General features: G+C 38.0%; 3 protein-coding genes and 1 long non-coding RNA gene across 5 annotated transcripts; 3 read left to right on the top strand and 1 right to left on the bottom strand.

Moving 5' to 3' along the window:
- The first annotated feature begins 443 nt into the window (after positions 1 to 443).
- On the top strand, positions 444 to 3,391 carry LOC137950630 (non-structural maintenance of chromosomes element 4 homolog A-like). Its single transcript, XM_068797198.1, has 7 exons — positions 444 to 925; positions 1,035 to 1,115; positions 1,367 to 1,610; positions 1,693 to 1,783; positions 2,201 to 2,417; positions 2,506 to 2,597; positions 2,811 to 3,391. The coding sequence occupies exons 1-7, from the start codon at positions 781 to 783 to the stop codon at positions 3,093 to 3,095; spliced, it is 1,155 nt and encodes a 384-aa protein (XP_068653299.1). The 5' UTR covers positions 444 to 780; the 3' UTR covers positions 3,096 to 3,391.
- Positions 3,392 to 5,167: 1,776 nt separating this feature from the next.
- On the bottom strand, positions 5,168 to 7,444 carry LOC137950876 (uncharacterized). The gene is made up of 4 exons (XR_011112012.1): positions 7,289 to 7,444; positions 7,079 to 7,159; positions 6,582 to 6,711; positions 5,168 to 5,396 (listed from the first exon to the last, which is right to left on the bottom strand). It is a non-coding gene; the product is annotated as an uncharacterized lncRNA (long non-coding RNA).
- A 209-nt stretch (positions 7,445 to 7,653) lies between these two features.
- On the top strand, positions 7,654 to 14,463 carry LOC137950366 (zinc finger CCCH domain-containing protein 14-like). Of its 2 annotated transcripts, XM_068796786.1 has the most exons (4): positions 7,654 to 7,975; positions 9,483 to 9,543; positions 12,658 to 13,406; positions 14,214 to 14,463. In XM_068796786.1, exons 1-4 carry the CDS (start codon positions 7,882 to 7,884, stop codon positions 14,216 to 14,218), a joined length of 909 nt encoding a protein of 302 aa, XP_068652887.1. In that variant the 5' UTR covers positions 7,654 to 7,881; the 3' UTR covers positions 14,219 to 14,463. The 2 variants fall into 2 exon arrangements, with proteins under 2 accessions (XP_068652887.1, XP_068652886.1); XM_068796785.1 differs by lacking the exon at positions 14,214 to 14,463 and having other exon boundaries at positions 12,658 to 13,681.
- Positions 14,464 to 16,752: 2,289 nt separating this feature from the next.
- LOC137950875 (VQ motif-containing protein 25-like) lies at positions 16,753 to 17,531 on the top strand. Its single transcript, XM_068797535.1, has one exon. It carries the CDS (start codon positions 16,768 to 16,770, stop codon positions 17,254 to 17,256), a length of 489 nt encoding a protein of 162 aa, XP_068653636.1. The 5' UTR covers positions 16,753 to 16,767; the 3' UTR covers positions 17,257 to 17,531.
- Positions 17,532 to 17,821: the final 290 nt, after the last annotated feature.

The raw sequence follows: 17,821 nt of genomic DNA, 5'->3' as shown, positions 1-17,821 counted from the left end.
TTTTTTTCAATAATATTTTGCAACCAAATAACAAAAAATAACTTTTTATCCCTTTTTATTTTTTTATTTTCTTTTTTGTGGGTTCTAAACATACCAGCAAGGTCTAACATTTTCTTCAATAAATTATAATTTTATATATTACATAAAAGTTGGTATTTAAAAGTTCTAATTTTAAATTAAGTATTTTAATACAAATTTAATGTAAACACTAGGTCAAGCCAATAAATCGTTCTTTTAATTGTTTTCTCAAAGAAACATTAAATAGGGTGCGTCCATTTAGTAACGGGCAAATTCCAACGGCTGCGATCGCTCTCTTTAAAATCTTTTCTTCTTGAGCACGTCATAGCAAGGGGGCCGTGTGTGATCCCGATGACACGCGCGCGGTACCGTCTACTTTTAATTTTCTGTTTTTTCCCTGCAAATTTAAACTTCAAACCGGAATATGGTGTAAGAGGCAGCAGCCCGGCGACGAAGTATTTTTCTGTTTGGGCCTTTCGCGAGAGCGGGAGACGCCGAAAGAAGCGAAACTCCTGTTTAAAACCGTCCATGCATAGACCTTCCCTCCCAAACTCTTCGCCGTACTCCAGATTTGAAAACGAGGGTTTACGTTTCCTCTCCTAGGGTTAGGGTTTTGATTTCATTTGATTCTCTGCTTGGACTTTGATGTTTCCTGCTCGTGGCCAGAATTTGAGAGATCCCATTTTGGAATCCCTGTGGACAATGCGGTCCTTGATTCCGAGTTAGAATTCCTGTTTTTTCCTTCTTTCTTGGCGTGTCGGGATGTCGAGGGTTGCGAAGCGAGAGCCAGGAACCGCTAAGAGTAATCGAACGGACGTGGGGGAGACTACCGATTCGGAGGTACAAGGCGTTGACGAGAGAAGAGTATTGCGATCCCGGTATTTGGCGGTGAAGCATCTGATAAAAGGTGAGCGCTTTTATTGGTTTTTGCAGCTATGAATTTTTGTGTTTTACGGCTTGAGGTGTTTTGAATTGTCTGTTCTCATATCCGACATTTTCTTTGATTCTTTTGGCAGATGAGAGGGATGATATATCTAAAGCCGATTCGGACAAGTTTCACTCGATTATCAACGAAGTTGAAACCCTTCATCAACAAGGTATCTAAGGAAGATTTGTCTGTTTCTGTTGTTTTATTCATCTTTTTTTTTGAGTGTAGCGGGTTGCTCTGTTCTTCTTGATTCTTCCCAAGTATTCGGAGGTTTTATGCACACTTTTTTTTTTTTGAGTTGAGCCTGCATTTGAATGTTTTAGTCATCGGGGACATTAGATTGGCTTGTCTGGAAACTGATCAATGATATTTATCCAACCTAAAGATCTTTTCTTTTTATCTTATTTCCCTTTCTTCCAGTTCAGAAGCCTCGAGAACAACTTGCTGATGCAGAGGCTCTTCTGGACATTGCCAACACTTTGGTACAATCTGTTAAGTTGCAAGGCAATGAAGGGGTGACTCCATCTGATTTTGTGACTTCCATACTTACTAATTTTGGGCTACAGAATGGTCCATTTAGTGGAGAGAACAATTCCATTTCTTGGAAGGACGTAGGACTTGCTGTTTCTCATATTTTCAAGAGGTCTCATGGATGCTGCACAATGTAAGCCGCGTATATCCTCTTGCAACTGTATTTTGGAGCTGTTGTTATTTCTGTTGCTCTTATTTTTCTTTCTTCTCGATAGGCTCGGGCCCATGAATACTGAAGTTAAGCAACGGAAGGCTGCAGTAAGAAGGAAACGAGCAGAGCCAGGTCAGAGTACTCGTCCTGAAAAGGTACTGTAGAATTAATGTTGGTTTTTATCCTCTTTGTTTTACAGCCTAATTTCCTGGGGGAAAGATTTGACAGTTTTTGATAACCTATGGAAGTTTCCAATTAAACCTCAGCCGATTCTCACTTTTTTTGTTCCTTGGAAAAGTAAAGTGATTATTTGTGGAATCAATGATCCAAAAATTCCCTAGTGACCACTGTACTGACCTTCCGAAGGAAAATGTAATGGGATGATTTATGATATTCTTCTCTTTTTTTCTCTGGTTTCTTCCCTTCTCAGATGTACTCTCTCTCTCTCTCTCTTGTCTGCTTGTTGTGGTTCTGTGAAAGAATATCGGTTTTTTGTTGAGGGTAATGAAGTGCATTAAATTGTGAAGGTAATTAGAAAACTCAACATGCCACATTTGTTTTCCTATATCCAGATTGTTGATGCTGCTGGAGAACAACATTCTGATACTGATAAGAACATCGCTACCATGTTTGACATCTTGAGACAGAAGAGACGTGTTAGGTTTGAACACTTGGTTTTGAACAGAATTTGCTTCGCACAGACAGTAGAAAACATATTTGCTCTATCTTTTCTGGTTAAAGATGGGCGTGTGGAAATAAAAGTGAATGATCAAGGGCATCATTTAGTCAGTAAGTTTTGGTGTCAGCCAATTTAAGTTTCTTGTTTTTTTTTTTAAATTTATCCATGTTGTTATTCATAGCTGTAATTTTATACCAGTGCCAAGAAATGCACCTTCTGCTGCTGCAATTGCATCAGGCGAAGCTAAATACAGCCATTTTGCTCTAAAGTTTGGTTTTAACGATTGGAAGGTATGCAGTTGTTCCTGTAAAGCTCATTTCCCAACTACAATACTTATTAAGGTTGATGTGTTAGAAAATTGTCTTTTTTATTTTATAAAAAAGCTATTGGATTAAGTTATTTCTTCAAGAGCTTCTCTTAAATTTAACTTGTCAAGTTTCTCCACCCTGTAATCAAGTGAAGTCCAACATTAGATTTTGAATTGTGTGGTCTGTTCTTTGCAGTTGATGGTCGGCTCTGTTGGTGTCGGAGAGGAACTAATGCCTGACCGGGATTATTCAAACGTCTCTGGTTGTCCTGAGGTGGGAGTATCTTCTAGCAATTCTGAAGCAGTAGAACCCCTTGACAATTCACAGGCAGCTGGTACCACGACACCCATAAGGAAGCTGACAAGGAACCGCGGTCTTGTATTACAAGAGCAGTCGCTGGTTGAGGAGACTCCTGAAAAGAGTGATTATCCTGGGCGGAAAAGGAAGAGGCTCTTCCGACGAGCTGTATTGAATTCTTAAATCTGATTTTGTACTTGTTTTTTTGGTCTCGTCCATCATCTTAGATTGCATTCTTACTTTTTAACTAAATCGGCTTGTCTATAGATTAGTATGCCGTTGTAACATTATAAATTTGTTTCTGTAAGGTGACGTCCATCAATGCGTCACTTGCCCTAAAAAGAGTATCAATCAGGGCTCAAAATGTTTGCAAAAGTACATTTTAGAGAAGCTCTCCAGTAGGACTATCTATTCTTGGAACTTGTCCTGAAATGGGATTTGGGCCTTTTTAATTGGAATCTTTTTCTTCTTTATTCTTTCATTCATATGAATGGCTCTAGAGTGATCTCTTGCCCTTAAATATACCTATGGCTAAATTTTCCACTTTGTAATGTATTTGCATTTGTTTAGCTTTCTTGAAAAGAACTCATCCTCAGGTTCTCACTCTCATATTCCTTTAGAGACATGCAATAATGTTGCTTGTTTGGCAAAATAGTATCAGCTCAATTGCGTGTTGAACATCTGGCTCAGGGGTTAAACCAAGTGATAGATCCAAGGGAAACACATGTTGGAATTCATCCAAAAACCCCTTGGACATGTTGAACCAATCTTCTTCCTTAGGAGTGTAAAAGAGCATTTTATTCACCAAACTAGGTCAGCCACAATCCCAAGCATCGACTATTCTTTCTAAACTCCCGTCTTCATGGACTAGCAATTGCTTTCCTTTTTGAGGACATGAGATTTATAATGACCATTAATGACAGGTGATGTTTGGCTTATGTTGGGTGGAATTTGCGATGGAAATTTGGATGGTTGGTCTATTGGAAAGTGAGGGGTTGTTGCTGGATTTTGGGGTTTGGATGAGGTAATGTGTTGGTGTATTAAATGTTTGGGTACTGTTCTTTTTGGGTGGTAGAAGGTTTGGAACAATATTGGCTACAACACCACCACTACTGAAGAAACTTGGCATTTTGGATAACATCATAAATATTTTTGATAGTTTGGACACAATTCTTGGTATATGTGAGGTTTTAGGCCACTAACATATCTTGTCACCGAGTCTTCTTGACTTTCTCAAACTCTAAGTCTAGAAATTAATTTACAAAAATCTTGAGTATGTTCATAAACCTAACCATTACTTTTGAGTGAGCTTGTTATACCACTTAACCATGGCTTGTCGATAAGTGCTAGGCAAAAACTCCTCAATCATAAACTGCTCATATGTTCCCACGTCTGAATTTATTATAAAAAAGTTTCTTTTTAGTGTATGGTGAGCGTTTGCCACTAAGCAGCAGTTTGTCCCCTTAAGTTGCTTGCAAACATAGGAACTTTAACTTCAGGCCGAAATTTCTTGATTTTGGACACATTGTCAATGACATATGTACAATCCAGATAATCGTCAGCTTCGTTTTCACCATTAAGTTCAGGAATATCTACTTTAGAATTAGAATTCCTTTTGGTATTTGGAGTATCTTGGGACTCATTTTCAACAAAATTATCATCATGATTTTGCCTATAGAACAAATTACTTTGATATGAATCTTTCATTGGTGATGAGTAGTTTGGATCAAGTGGTTAAGGGATTACTGGCTCCATAGATTTATCTGCAATTCGAGAATTTCCTGCTCCACAAAGCTTGACAATTGTTGAAAATTTAAAATCAAACATGCACGTCATTTCCACTCATAACTTCTCTTGGACTTTTTGGAACCCTCACGAGTGCTTGTGCATAGACTTACCTCCATTTTTTTAGTTTAAGAATGAGATAAACAATTTCCTTGACTTCTATGAACGATACCCTGTAGTTAATACCAATTGATGCAACAAGATGGTCTACACTCAAGGAATAATAAGTTAAATGTTGCTTGTAAAGTGAGGGTAACCAAGATTTTAGCAACAACTACGAAAACTACAATCTGAATTCAAGTTTAATGCGTAAAACTTGAATGGTAGAAATAAGGGTTTTATAATTATTAAGAAAAATAGCCAATAGAAGAAAGAGGGCTGATCCAATACGTAAAGCCATTTGGTGAGAAACGGCTATCTCAGCCGTTTCGCATCAAACTAAAGAGAAATTATATCAAACAAACCTAATATCTCTCCATGTCTCAAAATCGAGACATTACCAAAACTTGTATAAAATCTTCATGTAAACCCAGATCAATCTAAGAGATTCAATCAAGTAAAAAATATTCAAATTACTTCTCTTTCTACTTTTCTATCAGAAAACCAATCTTACAGGCGGCCCAACATTAGCCTGAGAATGGGTTCAATTAGCAGCAGCGCCAGATTGCTGTGCCTCCTCAGCCTTCTGCTTCTTTTTGGCTGCAAAGACAAAAACATGCAGATATTGACAAGAGCATTTCAAAGAATAATAGGCAGGGGCGACTGTCTTTCTTATGGGAGGAAAACACAAACTAGAAACGGAAAAGAGATTTTCAGAAAACATAGAGAACCATATTTCAGCATTTCAATACTAACAAACTAAAACTGCATCGGCAGGATCATTGTATCATCATCTACCTCTCATGTTCCTGCAATATTTCCATGTCCAAACATTGTTCAAATTTTTTTACATACAACCAAAGTCCACACACTATCTAACGAATGTTTCCTTACTAGGGTTGTGGTAGGTTGCAGCTTGCTCATCCTAGTCTAAATAATAAAGCCTCCTACAAATTCCCAGAAATCATTACAAAGAAAATGTTAAATTTCTAACTCAGTTTAGAGGTAAAAAGAGCTACAGAAACTCTGTTCTCTTTTATAGCAACAAACCTGAAAGAGTCATGTCTAAAGATTTAACCACAGGTGGCATGGGTCATATCTAAAAGGAAAATATAGCATGCGATGACTGCTCAATGTTTCCTGCAACACCCAATCTAGAGCGGAAATCCTAGCTTTTCTAGTTACTTTCTGTTTGAAGATGGAGTACAGCTAGGTTCACTTGATTCATTTCAAGCTTTTCATACTCTTCAATAAATAAATACATAGACAAATCACAAATTGTGTTGAAAGGAATATAAACAAATCACAAATTGTGTTGAAAGGAAAACAGATTTGAAATCATGAACTTCTAAGCTCCAATTAAATTTACAGCTTTAGTAGGTGAATAATGAACTCAGACATTTGACTAACCTGTAAATTATGAAGCAACAGTTCCAGGAGTTAATTTAGAAAACTCCAAAGAAGACAAAAGTTCTGGTCAATATTACTCAAGAACGTGCTCCTAAAATTTTAATAGGCTTGGATGCTTGCAATGCGGATATACAACAGAAAATAACCATACCATTGACTTTAGACATCAATAAAATCAGTCCAAACATAGGAATAATGAAGAGACCGAAGAAGGTATCTCATGTACAAACGGCCAGATGTTCGTAAGTTTGGCATTAAGCCAATTCAATTGAAAAAAAGGAGTAAGTATTATCAATCAGTTCGAAAGGAGTTCACAGAAAACCATACGATAACTACATGAATCACAAAAGGTAAAACAAAAATGAGCCAACCAACCTTTGGCGCTATGGGAAGACTACCCATGAAAGGTAAGGATCTTCCTCGAGTCCTCAACTGTCATCCTAGCAAAAGCTGCCATAATTGTGGCCTACAAATTAGGATAGGTATTTCCGGAGAGTTAAAGCCTCTGAAAGTTTCATAACTATCCGTGAGACAAGTTTCAGTATAAGACAACGGGAAACACCAAAAAGGCTAACATGAATTTTAACAAGATGAAATTTAGAGCAGGCACAACAAAATTTTCTTAAGATCACTAAATCCGGTAGGAAGTTCCGGCTTTCGTACTAAATTAACAAATGCAAGTTGATGTAACACATTCAGCAGAGCCAATTGAAATAGGTGATGATAGCATCGCCTGTTAACTCACGACTAAAGAAATCCTCAGCCAGATTCTGAGAAAGAAGAAAATTGTGCATATAATTTTGTAAACAAGGGCAAAGAAAATGAACACATCACTTTGCAAACAAGAGGAAAGAAAGCAAGGAAAACCTTACAAGGTCAGAGCGACTAGATGCTTTTTGGGTGGACTTAGCAGCTCCCTGGAATTATTCGTAATAGGGTATTATCTTTTGTTCCTTCAGGGCGAAGACCGAAGGAAGGTCAAAATTCCAAAGTTTCCAATTCCGATGAAAAACTCGAGACTTTTTGGGATAGAAATTCTCCAAAAATTTTATTATTGAAAGAGAAATCGCAACGACTCTCACCATTTTCAGCTTGCTCTTGGAAATGCCTTTCCGGAATCAGGAAGAAATCGACTAGTCTGAGGGACGAGGAAGCGCTCGTAGGAAAGTAGGAACAAGAAAGGCACGGTCATACACCGAAGTCAGCAAGACTGTGATCGATAGAGATTAAGGCTTCGAGTATTTTCCGGACCGTCACGTGAAGGAAATTGTTAGTCGTGACTGTCTGACTGACCAAGGACAGACGATCGGGGTATTTATGTAATTGCACCCTGCCCAACGCCCCTCAGTTGCTACCGCGCGGACTCCAACTAAGCAATTAACCCGATTTGAACCCACTTCATTTCTATTTATTGCTGGCGGGCGTGATTGCCCTTCTTTTGATTCGCCTAGGGTTTTCTATCGCTTCCTTCCGGCTCCGGTTTAGGCTACGGCTCAGGCTCCTTCTGCTAGTCTTTTTTTTCGTTTTTTCTCCTAGCGTAGTTGTAAGGCTTTGCTTGCATCCTTGAAGGGTTTATCTGCCTTTGCCGATCGATTTAATTTTCTCTTGTTAACTTCTTCGGTTGTTTACCGATCACTAGAACCCTTGCTGGTCCCGGATTTTGTTCTTTAAAGCCATGGATTCATTCGGTGCTGCACGCAAAAGAATAAGGCCAGAGGCTGCGTTGAATGGTAATGGCGGACTCGCTGGATCAAAGAAGTTTAAGCAAGGTTCGTGCTTCTCTTCTTTATAGACAATGTGAAGATTCTGATTTGGTCGATTTCTTTCCTGCATTCTTCTTTTTAATCTTATTTTCTTTTTGTCTTCTTACTTGGCGTCTTTAGCTTCTATGGTAGTTTCTTAGACTTTTGTGCTGGAGTAGCTGGGGCCGCCTCACGAAGGCGAGGGTTCCGTTCTTCTTCTACATATATGTCGTGACTTGCCTACATTGTTTAATCAGCGGATGAGTTGTGGTTAGGGGTGAAATGCGACTCGAACCCAGAGATAGCTGGTTCTCCCCGCAATGCGTTTGAGTGGCCGCAGTTGACTGAAATAGCTAGGGGTAAAGCACTGTTCCGGTGCGTAGGCTACTAGAATTCCTCACTTTTTTTTTTCGATCTAGGATTTTGGGTTGTGCTCGTATCTCTTCCTTCCAACCTGTGGTGGTTTGGTTTGAGTGTTGCAAACATTTTTTTTTTGCGACAAAGAGTTGCAAAGTATCTTTTTACTGGGTTATTTTTTCTCCATTAGTGACCGTATTTTTTTTATTCTTCTTTTGTGTAGCTATTTTGTTTTTTTTTTCGTTTTTTTACCTTATTCTTTATATACTGCCCTTTAAGGTAAAACTGTTGAATCTATTGCATTGTAAGTTTTGCTTGTAGCAAGCTCTAAAAGTCGAAACTAAGATATCTTACTGCATCAAACTGGCTCTTGTTTGTGTTCTTAACTGTAGCTTTTGACTTCATATTGTCATTTAGGGGTTTGTAGTGATTAAAATAGAATCTTCATGTTGCATGTGGTGGATATGGGTAATCGTGTGATCCAAGATGTTTCTTTCTTGCTCCTATTTCTTCACTCTCTCGGGTTATGTCTGTTTGTCACATCACAGATATATTTCTTAAATGATTATGCTGTGCCTGAATCATAGTTACTGAAATGCATAAGGAGGCTTGTACAGCTGATGATCTATAAATGGATCATCGGAGTAACGAACTATGGGGATCAAATAAATAAGAGAATTCAGGGGAATGGTGAAATGAGATAAATCATGAGAATTGGTCATGCACGATTTTGAAATTACTCAAAAACTGTACAAGACCATTATTTAGGTGACAGATGGAACAACAGAAAGATGAAACTTATTCGAATTGTTGGAAGAGTGAACTATGACCATAAATAGTTTCTTGAATTGTTCTATTTCAATGCTATATAATCATTCCCTAAAGTTTCTCACTTATACTGAAATCTGATTCCCCAGAACATGTTTCCTCTTCCATAAGAATTTCAGTAACTATGATTGGTAATTCTGTGAAGTTTACCTGGAGAAGTTCTATTATTGCTTGATGGAGTAACTCTTTTTATATGATTATTAATGTATTTCCCCATTTATCCACAAGAAATCATCTTGGACGTATGATATAATTAATGTTAATGCAACTCTCTGATATTCTTTAACTATCAAAGTTAAGAATTCACTGAAATTTTAACTGAGAAAACAAAATTAATGTCATGCAACAGAAATGGAGTCCTTTTCAACTGGTATAGGAAGCAAATCGAAGCCATGCACCAAGTTTTTCAGGTTCTAATCTTAACCTATCTAAAAAATGCTTCAATGCAACTCTTTTTGCTGCAACATTTTAGAATGCTAAAATAATTTGTTTGAATTTTGTTCCAATTAATAACAGTATTGTTGAGGCTAATGAATTGGACATTTAAGTTTTGATACAGGTCAATATCTCGTGTTGCTCTAATCAAGTAAAGAAAGATTATTGAACAGAGATAGAGGTTGATATACAAGACATTATTGGAAGATTATTGAACAGGGCTAATGGTTGACTTATGAGAGTTTAGATGAAGATTATTGAACCGAGATAATGGTTGACTTACAAGCATTCATTCAGACATAAAAATGTTGTGAACTAATCTATTTGCTGAAATTTCAAATGCAGTTGACTGTGACATGAAAGAGTTTTATACCCTATTAGTGTTTTAGCCTTCTTTATATGCACTTAGAATTTAATGTTATATATAAGGTTATTGTCATATTTTTTTTGGTTGCTTAATAGTGGTTGCCTCGTGATATTAATAATGTGTGCAGTTTTGAATAATTTTAATTATATGTGTAATTAATATTTTTTGTTCTTAGGCTTGATCAAATTTACATAATCTGCTTATTAATCCCAAAATTTCTTTAAGATTGTATTACTGTAGGTATTCTCTAGATAATCAAGCAATTTAGTTTATAGCAAGAACCAAAGAATTTTTATGTTCCTTATCATGTTGATTAGTGGCGAGTTCCTAATTAATTTTTTTGTTTAATTTGTGATTAGTTTTTGGAACTTAAACTTGGACCTGCATGAGGTAGCAGAAAGAAAATTATAAACAAGGTGTGACAACTGTATGGTGTGGAGAATTGACAAGATTTCCCTAATAGATATGTGGCTATTATTTGAGGTGGTCAATCATTCTGAAATGGACACTGCGTAAATTAAATGAAAATTGATATGTTCTATAGATTTGTTTGTTTTTTGCACTTTTTGGTATGTTTTTAATCCTTTTTCTCCTCTGGGAGTCCGTTGCCTAGTAAATTTTTTTCTTACCTTGTTATAAAAAATACATTCAAGGATTTCTTGCCCTCCAAATGGTAAGAATGTTTTGTGTTGTTTGTTGAAATTCCTGTTTTTACTTGAAACCTGAAATGTTGAATAATGATTTTTTATGTTGATGTTGCATCTTATGGAATAATATTGGTAAAATTAAGCAACTTTGACCTGTCTTTTTAAAGAGTGTTTTTAATGTTATTGTGATGAACACTTTTGTACTTTTCTATATATCCTTTTATTGTATAAATTTAACTGTCTTTTATAAATATGTCAATCTTTTCTGTGTGTTTCTAGAGAAATGGTAAATTTTCCAAAATAACCAGATGTTCTCTGCTGTAAGTGTGGGTAACTCTGATATTACAAGTTGACATGAATACCAATTTTGAAATCATATTTTTTTGTGTGTATTCTGAAGCTTTTCTGTATTCATTTTGGAAATGAGGATGAAGTGTTATTGTAGAAATATTTTTATCATGACTTTAAATTGAAGTTCTTTGTGATGTACTTGAAAGCTATTTTTATTGAGTCCATGGGTAATCCTTTAACAGGGATACATTTTGTTGAATTCACTTTTTTATATAATTGGAAATTTGTTGTGTTTTTAGTCCCAAAGAATTGGGCTCCTTTTAGTTGAAGATATCTGGAATATTTCAGGAAGCTGTTTTCTTGGATTTGGCAGAGGAATTAATTTTTAATATGCTAGTTTTTATTTTTATTTTTTTTTATGGGAATATATGTCAACATACTTAACCGTGGCCCTATCATATGTATTTCTACTTTTTTTTGCCATATTTTATTACTCGTCCAATATTTAACTGGGCTATGATCAAATCTTCTTGGAAGGGAACAGTGTTCATGAATGTGTTTGGTGTGTCCCACTTTCCTTTTTCTTTTGTATGAATAGGAGGAAGGCATGGAGGCAACCGTTGGGTTGAACGGTTGTGATCTTTTGATAGCTATGAGCTCTCTTGGATGTTTGCCTCCTACAAGTATTGAATCTCTAGTTGTTGTTTTAGATATTTTTAGATGTTGGAGCCTACACATGAGATTAATATTTGTTGATATGAAGATTTTACTAAGAGTCGGATGTGCAGGGGTTTGAATTTCTGCTTTATTTTCTTCTTCATCTTAAGGAACTTCTTTTAGGACAACAAATTCATAGTTATGACAGTTTTGTCTGATATTATCGTGAATCTGAATCCGTTCATGAATCATACATCTGGTATGACATATTTTAATTTCCAGAACCAGAAAGAGAAAAAAATTACATTTCTGAAGAAAGCAAAGAAGCAGATAAGATCATGAATATTGGTGCATTTTAATTAGTTAAAAATCTGGGCCTCTTGAATCAGTTTATTTAGTTAAATCACCTTTGCTGGGAAGAGTCTTCATTCCTTTATCTGTTTTCTGTGTGTGAGCGAGTTGTATGTTTAACTAATGAGCCTCGTTAAAACTAGGTTGTACATGTATGTCGAAAATAAATTTGTTGGAGAGGTTTTGGATAACTGCAATGTTGTATAGTGTTTCTTGTTAGTATGGTTTTCTAGTGTATGCTCATTTTTAGGACTCTTCTTTGAATTAATTGCATCTGCTTAGTTGAAGAACATCTCTCTTCAGAACAGATTTGTTCTCTTTCTTTGATTTTCCTGAAAGCATGTGCACAGTGTACGTGCTTAAATCTGTGCTGATTGTGTATATGTGAATCAAAATCGGTTTCTTTTCAATATTTGTTTTCTTTGTTTATGGAATGGTGCTAGTGATGTAGTGCTTGAACTAAGCTGTGGAAGTATGGTCCTTGTAGTTGGTAGTTTTATTTCTAGACATGGTATTAGGTAGTAAATCTGTTAGTAATATTTATGATGTTTTTGTTTTTTCAGAATAGCATTCAATTGATGTCTAGTAATTGTTGGTCTGGCGGTCATGTCCAAGTATTCTTTTTTTAGTCTTTTGTTACCAATACAATTGACTAGATGTGTATGTATATCTATTTTATGATTTATTGCATGATGATTCTATGAAGCATATAAACTTCTAATTGAAGCAATATCTTTGAAAATGATTGTAAGTTCTGATTTTCTTTCACTTTGCAGCACTGCTGGTTGTCCATTCGGTGAGGGTTGCCATTTTCTCCACTATGTTCCCGGTGGCATCAATGCTGTTGCTCAGATGACTAATCACCCTAATTCAGCCCTCCCTGCCCCTAGAAATCCAGTGGGTCTGCCTCCCATTGCGGATGCTAACTTTGGCCCTGTTGTCAAGACACGGATGTGCAACAAATATAACACACCTGAAGGATGCAAATTTGGTGACAAATGCCATTTTGCGCATGGTGAGAAGGAGCTTGGCAAGCGTATCATTCCTGGAAGTGATGATCACATGCTTCCACCCCCTATAGGGGGGGCTCGAATGCCTCCTGGACTTGGCCGGCTAGAGCCTCCTCCTCCTGGCTTGGCAGCTGCAGCTAGTTTTGGTGCCTCAGCCACTGCGAAGATTAGTGTAGATGCATCTCTGGCTGGTGCTATCATTGGGAAAGGTGGAGTCAACTCCAAACATATCTGCCGGGTTACTGGAGCCAAACTAGCAATAAGAGAGCATGAGTCGGACCCAAATCTGAGGAACATTGAGCTTGAAGGGACCTTTGATCAGATCAAGCAGGCAAGTGTTATGGTCAGAGACTTCATTGTTAATTTTGGTCCTACAACAGCAGCTAATTCAGGGAAGCTAACTGGTGTGGGTGCCCCTGCAACACCAGGAAGCAATTACAAAACAAAGATGTGTGATAATTTTGCCAAGGGATCTTGCACATTTGGTGAGCGTTGTCACTTCGCGCATGGAGCAAGTGAGTTGCGGAAGTCTGGTGTTTGATCTTGTACGAGTGTTGTGTTGCCTGCTTTGTAGTGTTTTTTTCTCTTTAGCTTTTTCGTTTTATTTGTTCTAAGATGATTAGTTTTGAAAGAGAGCATGAGTTGGAGGCGAGTTAATTGCTCCAGGACTGCCGTTACTTACTACCTTCCCTGCTAACTGACCTGTCTGGTAGTTTGATAATTGTATTGGTTGATCTCATGTACTATGATGCATAGATAGCCTTTTAAATGTTTTCATTTTTCGTTTTTCTGTAAGTTGCGATTTTAAGATGTTGTTGCATATCTTTCTTGGAGGTCTTGGCAAGTTGATGTTTGTTACGTTTATTATAGTATATGCGTCGTCTGAACGACTACTCCATGTGTAGTCTGTCGGTGGCTGAGTATATAGGTGGGAGGAGGCCGTGCTTATGGGCGTGATGCGTCCGGAGGTGTTTGTACTTGTGTTCATTATTAATGTAGATTACATGCAAGGGTGCTACCATGAGGAAGCATGTTACTGGCACTGCAGTGTCGAATATGTATATTTGCCAGTGTAGGAATAGGACTTGGAAGTGATGAAGCCAAATATATAATCTTACCCCCCCGAGATATCTCTTGATTACAAAACACCATAAAACCGAAATCTTCACGATGTTGATAAGTCGTTTTCAAATACAGCTGCTTAAATACTAATGTTCGATTTACGCAGTTTGGTTAATTTTAGTAGATAGTTTTAGAGTGAGCTTGCAGAGCCTTATTTCGCAACTTTTGTTTTTAACAATTGTTTCCTGCTGCTGCTGCAGGGTAAGAAATGCCGTCAAGTTCAATGGTCTTCAGACTTTTGTTCAGTCTTCGCAACGTGTTCGTATTGAGATGCATTACAGGTGACCAGAGATTTATCTTGATTGTGATTTTTTTACTAGTATTTGTGTAGTTAAGCCTTCTATTACAAGACAAGTGTGAGGATGCATTTTCTGTTTTTTTTTTTTCTTAATTCAATACCGATCACCTAGTGTTTATATTTTAGAGTCAACTTTGGCTGTCTTGTATTCATTTCTGAAGCTCCAACATAAATTCTGATCAGCCTACACTCCATGACAAAAGAAACAAAGAATTCATTTTCTATTGAAAAATTTGTCTGTATTTCATTTTGTTGTAAGCATGAGAAGATGTCATTGCGTTGAACCCTGCAGCATATCATCCATGTCTCCTCACTCACTTCTTCACTTGTTTTATCTCTTACATATCTGGAGATGATGATACAAAGTGTAATTGAAAAGAAAAACAAAAGTCTTTTTGGTTTTTAATTTTCTACCTTTATACCGTTCTCAGTAGTAGAAAAACGACTTTTACAAGTCAATCCCAGCCCACCTTGACAAAAGCGCAGGTCCTATCTTCACCAATAAAGTTAATATATGATCACAAACTCTGATATTATAATTTTGGTTGAACTAATTTGAAGAGAATCGTTTTGGAATATCAAAGAGCATTTGCATGAAGGATCTGGGGAGAGATGAAAGCAGAGCACACCAGAGTCTGCAAGAAAAGAGCAAATGAAAAAGTGAAGCAAAAAACGAATGTAACATTGCTGCAATTTGGGCAGCTGAGTTATTGACTTCAGGTGAGTCATTGCGTTGACATTAGCTTCAAGTCAAGCCGCTTTTGGCCGCCACAAACCTTCATAATCAAATTTTGATGTCTACTTTTAAATCATTTGAAAGCTCAGATGAATTAATCCCATCTTGCTCCTCCCACCTCTTGGGCCTGCCTAGGAAAATTAAAAAGAGGGCTGTTTTTGGTACTAAAAAAGTGGTCTACGCGGAGATGATTAAGCATTTCACAAGCAAGTGCGGAAAAAAATATTTTATGATGCAACTACGTTGGGACCATTGGCGGTTGTTAATTGGTCGATATCTACCGGTTAAACTGACAATTTGCACGAATACCCACCACAACTGGCACAAATTTAAAATGAAACATATTAGATAGAGCCTGATTAATAAAGGGCTTATAAGAACGGAGTACGTTTATGGAAATGTGTTATTTTAAGTGAAACCGCCAGCCCAAGAGAGTTGTATCAAGGACTTGAGGTGCTTTCCTAACGAGGGAAACAATTGTTGGAATTAAAATAAGGACGGGGGAAAAGAGAAAAGAACGTGGGGAGATGCCCTCTGCGCGTCGAGGAACAGCACTTGGGACCCACAGAAGGACCAGAGTCGAGTGGGGGCCCCGCGAAGGATCATGGGTTCATGGTGGCCAAGTCGCGCACATAGTCGGTTCCCGCTAAGGGATCGAAGTAGCCGCCACGTGGCGGGGAATATGTCAGCCGGCGCAGCGATCTCCAGCGTCATCAGAGCCGGCAAGTTTCTCGTGCTCTCTCCTGCCACCATCAGTCGCTGCCTCTCTCCCCTCACGTGTGTATCTCGCACGGACGAATACGAATCCCGCGGCTTCTCTTATTAGGCCGGCCGTATATATCATATCACCTACCTGTTTTATATGCCTCTACCACGAGAAGCGCATAAGAAGCCAAAACCTAACCCGCCCGGGTGCCTCAATACTCGTCACGATGAAGTCTCTCACATCAACACTCTTACGCACAAGAGAACCCACCGCACGTGCAGGACGTACTAATTGTATTTGTAGGCGTGCCAGCATAATAATTGTATTTATTTTTTTTGCCTAATTTTAAATAAATAAGTACCGTCTTTAAATACTCTTTACGAGTATAAGACTAGAAGAAGACGTAATTAACGGAGAAGGTTTAGGTCGTTTCTCTCTCTCTCACTCACTAATATTACTATTATTATAGTAATCCGGTTTAATTAATCAAGTTGGTTTCTCTCTCACTTGTGTAAATGGGATGTAGCTTTTTCTCTTCCCTGTACTCGCTTTCGTGCAGCGTTGGAGAAACTTTCAGAGAGCAAATCGCCCAATCCAGCTGTGAGCTTACGAAATTACCCTAAATGGCCTACAAATTGCCCTTAGAAACTGGATAGACTGAGAATGTGAAATCCATTGAGTGGGGGTCATTTGGTCATTATGATCGACTGCGAATGAATTCCACGTTTGAGCACGCTGGGGGTATTTGAGTCATTTCATATTGTAAAAAGGTCGTACGAAATCAAATGATGCGTACTGTCAGAAGTTTGGAAATCATCCAATCCGCGCCTCTAACTGAATGTTTCATAATACTTTTTACTTTTGCCCTTTTGCCCTTTTTTTTAGATAAATAAATAAAAGATTTACGTTAAATTTCAGTTATATTTCTATATAAGACTCACGGCCTCCTCCTTCCAGACAGCCTCTCTCTCTCTCTCTCTCTCGCCCGTGCTTCTGGAAATTGCACTGTGCGAGATGGAGCAGGTCTTGAATCCATCCCGGTTGTGCGAATCACGAGCCCCGACTTCTTGCCTCGCAGTCCGCAAGGAATCGCACCACGTTTCGAAGCAGGCGCCAAAGGTTCGAATTATTCACATTTTTGCGCCGGAGATCATCAAGACCGACGTTGCTAATTTCCGGGAACTCGTCCAGCGGCTCACCGGGAAGCCTGTCGGGAGAAAAAACGGTAAGACCAAGGGAAAGAAGATCAGGGGCAAACCCAGTGAGGCACAAGAGATGTCACGGTGTAATTCCGCTGAAAGCTCGGATTTGGGAAGTGGGTTTACGAGTTCGGGCTGCAGCGAGCGAGTGAAGGAGGAGGAGATATGGAGAAGTGAGAATTCCAGCTTCTTTGGTGGGTTGGGAGATTTGGATGTGTTTATTCAGGGGCTGACTGAACAATTTCCTCTTGCTCCTTTGAGTTCTTCACAAATGGATATGTTTGGAGCTGCACACTTTTCGTAATCGTAGGAGGTGCTAGTCTTAGAGTTTCTTTAGATATGGGTGTCTTGTTCCTTCTTTGATTTTAGATGCTGGGTTTCTGATCAGTCGATTTCTTGTAAATATAGGTGAACAAGAAAGAGATTATATTTCATTTTTGCAACACAATATCCAACTCTTAGCGAGAAAAAAAAAATCAAGTTTGGGGGGGCCGTCTTCACCCGAACAATTTTTATATCTGACTAGATGACTTGTGTTTATTTAATGAAAGGCTTCTGGTTAAGCTTCCTTTTCCTATAATGTACCCACTGCATTTCATTCTTTACAGAAGCACAACCGGAGTGATGTGCATCATATTTCCCAGAGCTTCTCAGATTCACAGTTCGTTTTTGTTTCCTTATCACTGGCATTTTGTTTTTGTTCTTTCTCGTCTGGGATCTTACGACTGTCTCATTCCTCCACCGTGGCCGTATCGCTTTGTTTTTTGCAACGGTTGAGAACTCGTGTTTGTTACAGACCCGGGTGTTTTATTTTCTTGGCAGAAGAAACAACCCTCAGAGAGAAGAAGAACAAAACGGAAAATCGAAGA

Source organism: Aristolochia californica, unplaced genomic scaffold (assembly GCF_029961685.1).
Source record: "Aristolochia californica isolate CCGP_79_NKW_82.1479 unplaced genomic scaffold, dmAriCali1.0.hap1 SCAF_14, whole genome shotgun sequence".
Taxonomy (NCBI): domain Eukaryota; kingdom Viridiplantae; phylum Streptophyta; class Magnoliopsida; order Piperales; family Aristolochiaceae; genus Aristolochia; species Aristolochia californica.
The sequence above is the reverse complement of the archived record's forward strand: the minus strand, read 5'-3'. Positions and strand labels throughout refer to the sequence as shown.

What these genes read in the sequence shown, in the direction of transcription:
- LOC137950630 (XM_068797198.1), top strand. Translation starts at nt 781, where the DNA reads ATGTCGAGGGTTGCGAAGCGAGAGCCAGGAACCGCTAAGAGTAATCGA. An exon ending in AGAGTACTCGTCCTGAAAAG is followed by an intron (nt 1,784 to 2,200) that starts GTACTGTAGAAT and finishes TCCTATATCCAG; the next exon opens with ATTGTTGATGCTGCTGGAGA. An exon ending in TTGGTTTTAACGATTGGAAG is followed by an intron (nt 2,598 to 2,810) that starts GTATGCAGTTGT and finishes TGTTCTTTGCAG; the next exon opens with TTGATGGTCGGCTCTGTTGG.
- LOC137950366 (XM_068796785.1), top strand. Translation starts at nt 7,882, where the DNA reads ATGGATTCATTCGGTGCTGCACGCAAAAGAATAAGGCCAGAGGCTGCG. An exon ending in ATCAAAGAAGTTTAAGCAAG is followed by an intron (nt 7,976 to 9,482) that starts GTTCGTGCTTCT and finishes GTCATGCAACAG; the next exon opens with AAATGGAGTCCTTTTCAACT. An exon ending in CCATGCACCAAGTTTTTCAG is followed by an intron (nt 9,544 to 12,657) that starts GTTCTAATCTTA and finishes TTCACTTTGCAG; the next exon opens with CACTGCTGGTTGTCCATTCG.
- LOC137950875 (XM_068797535.1), top strand. Translation starts at nt 16,768, where the DNA reads ATGGAGCAGGTCTTGAATCCATCCCGGTTGTGCGAATCACGAGCCCCG.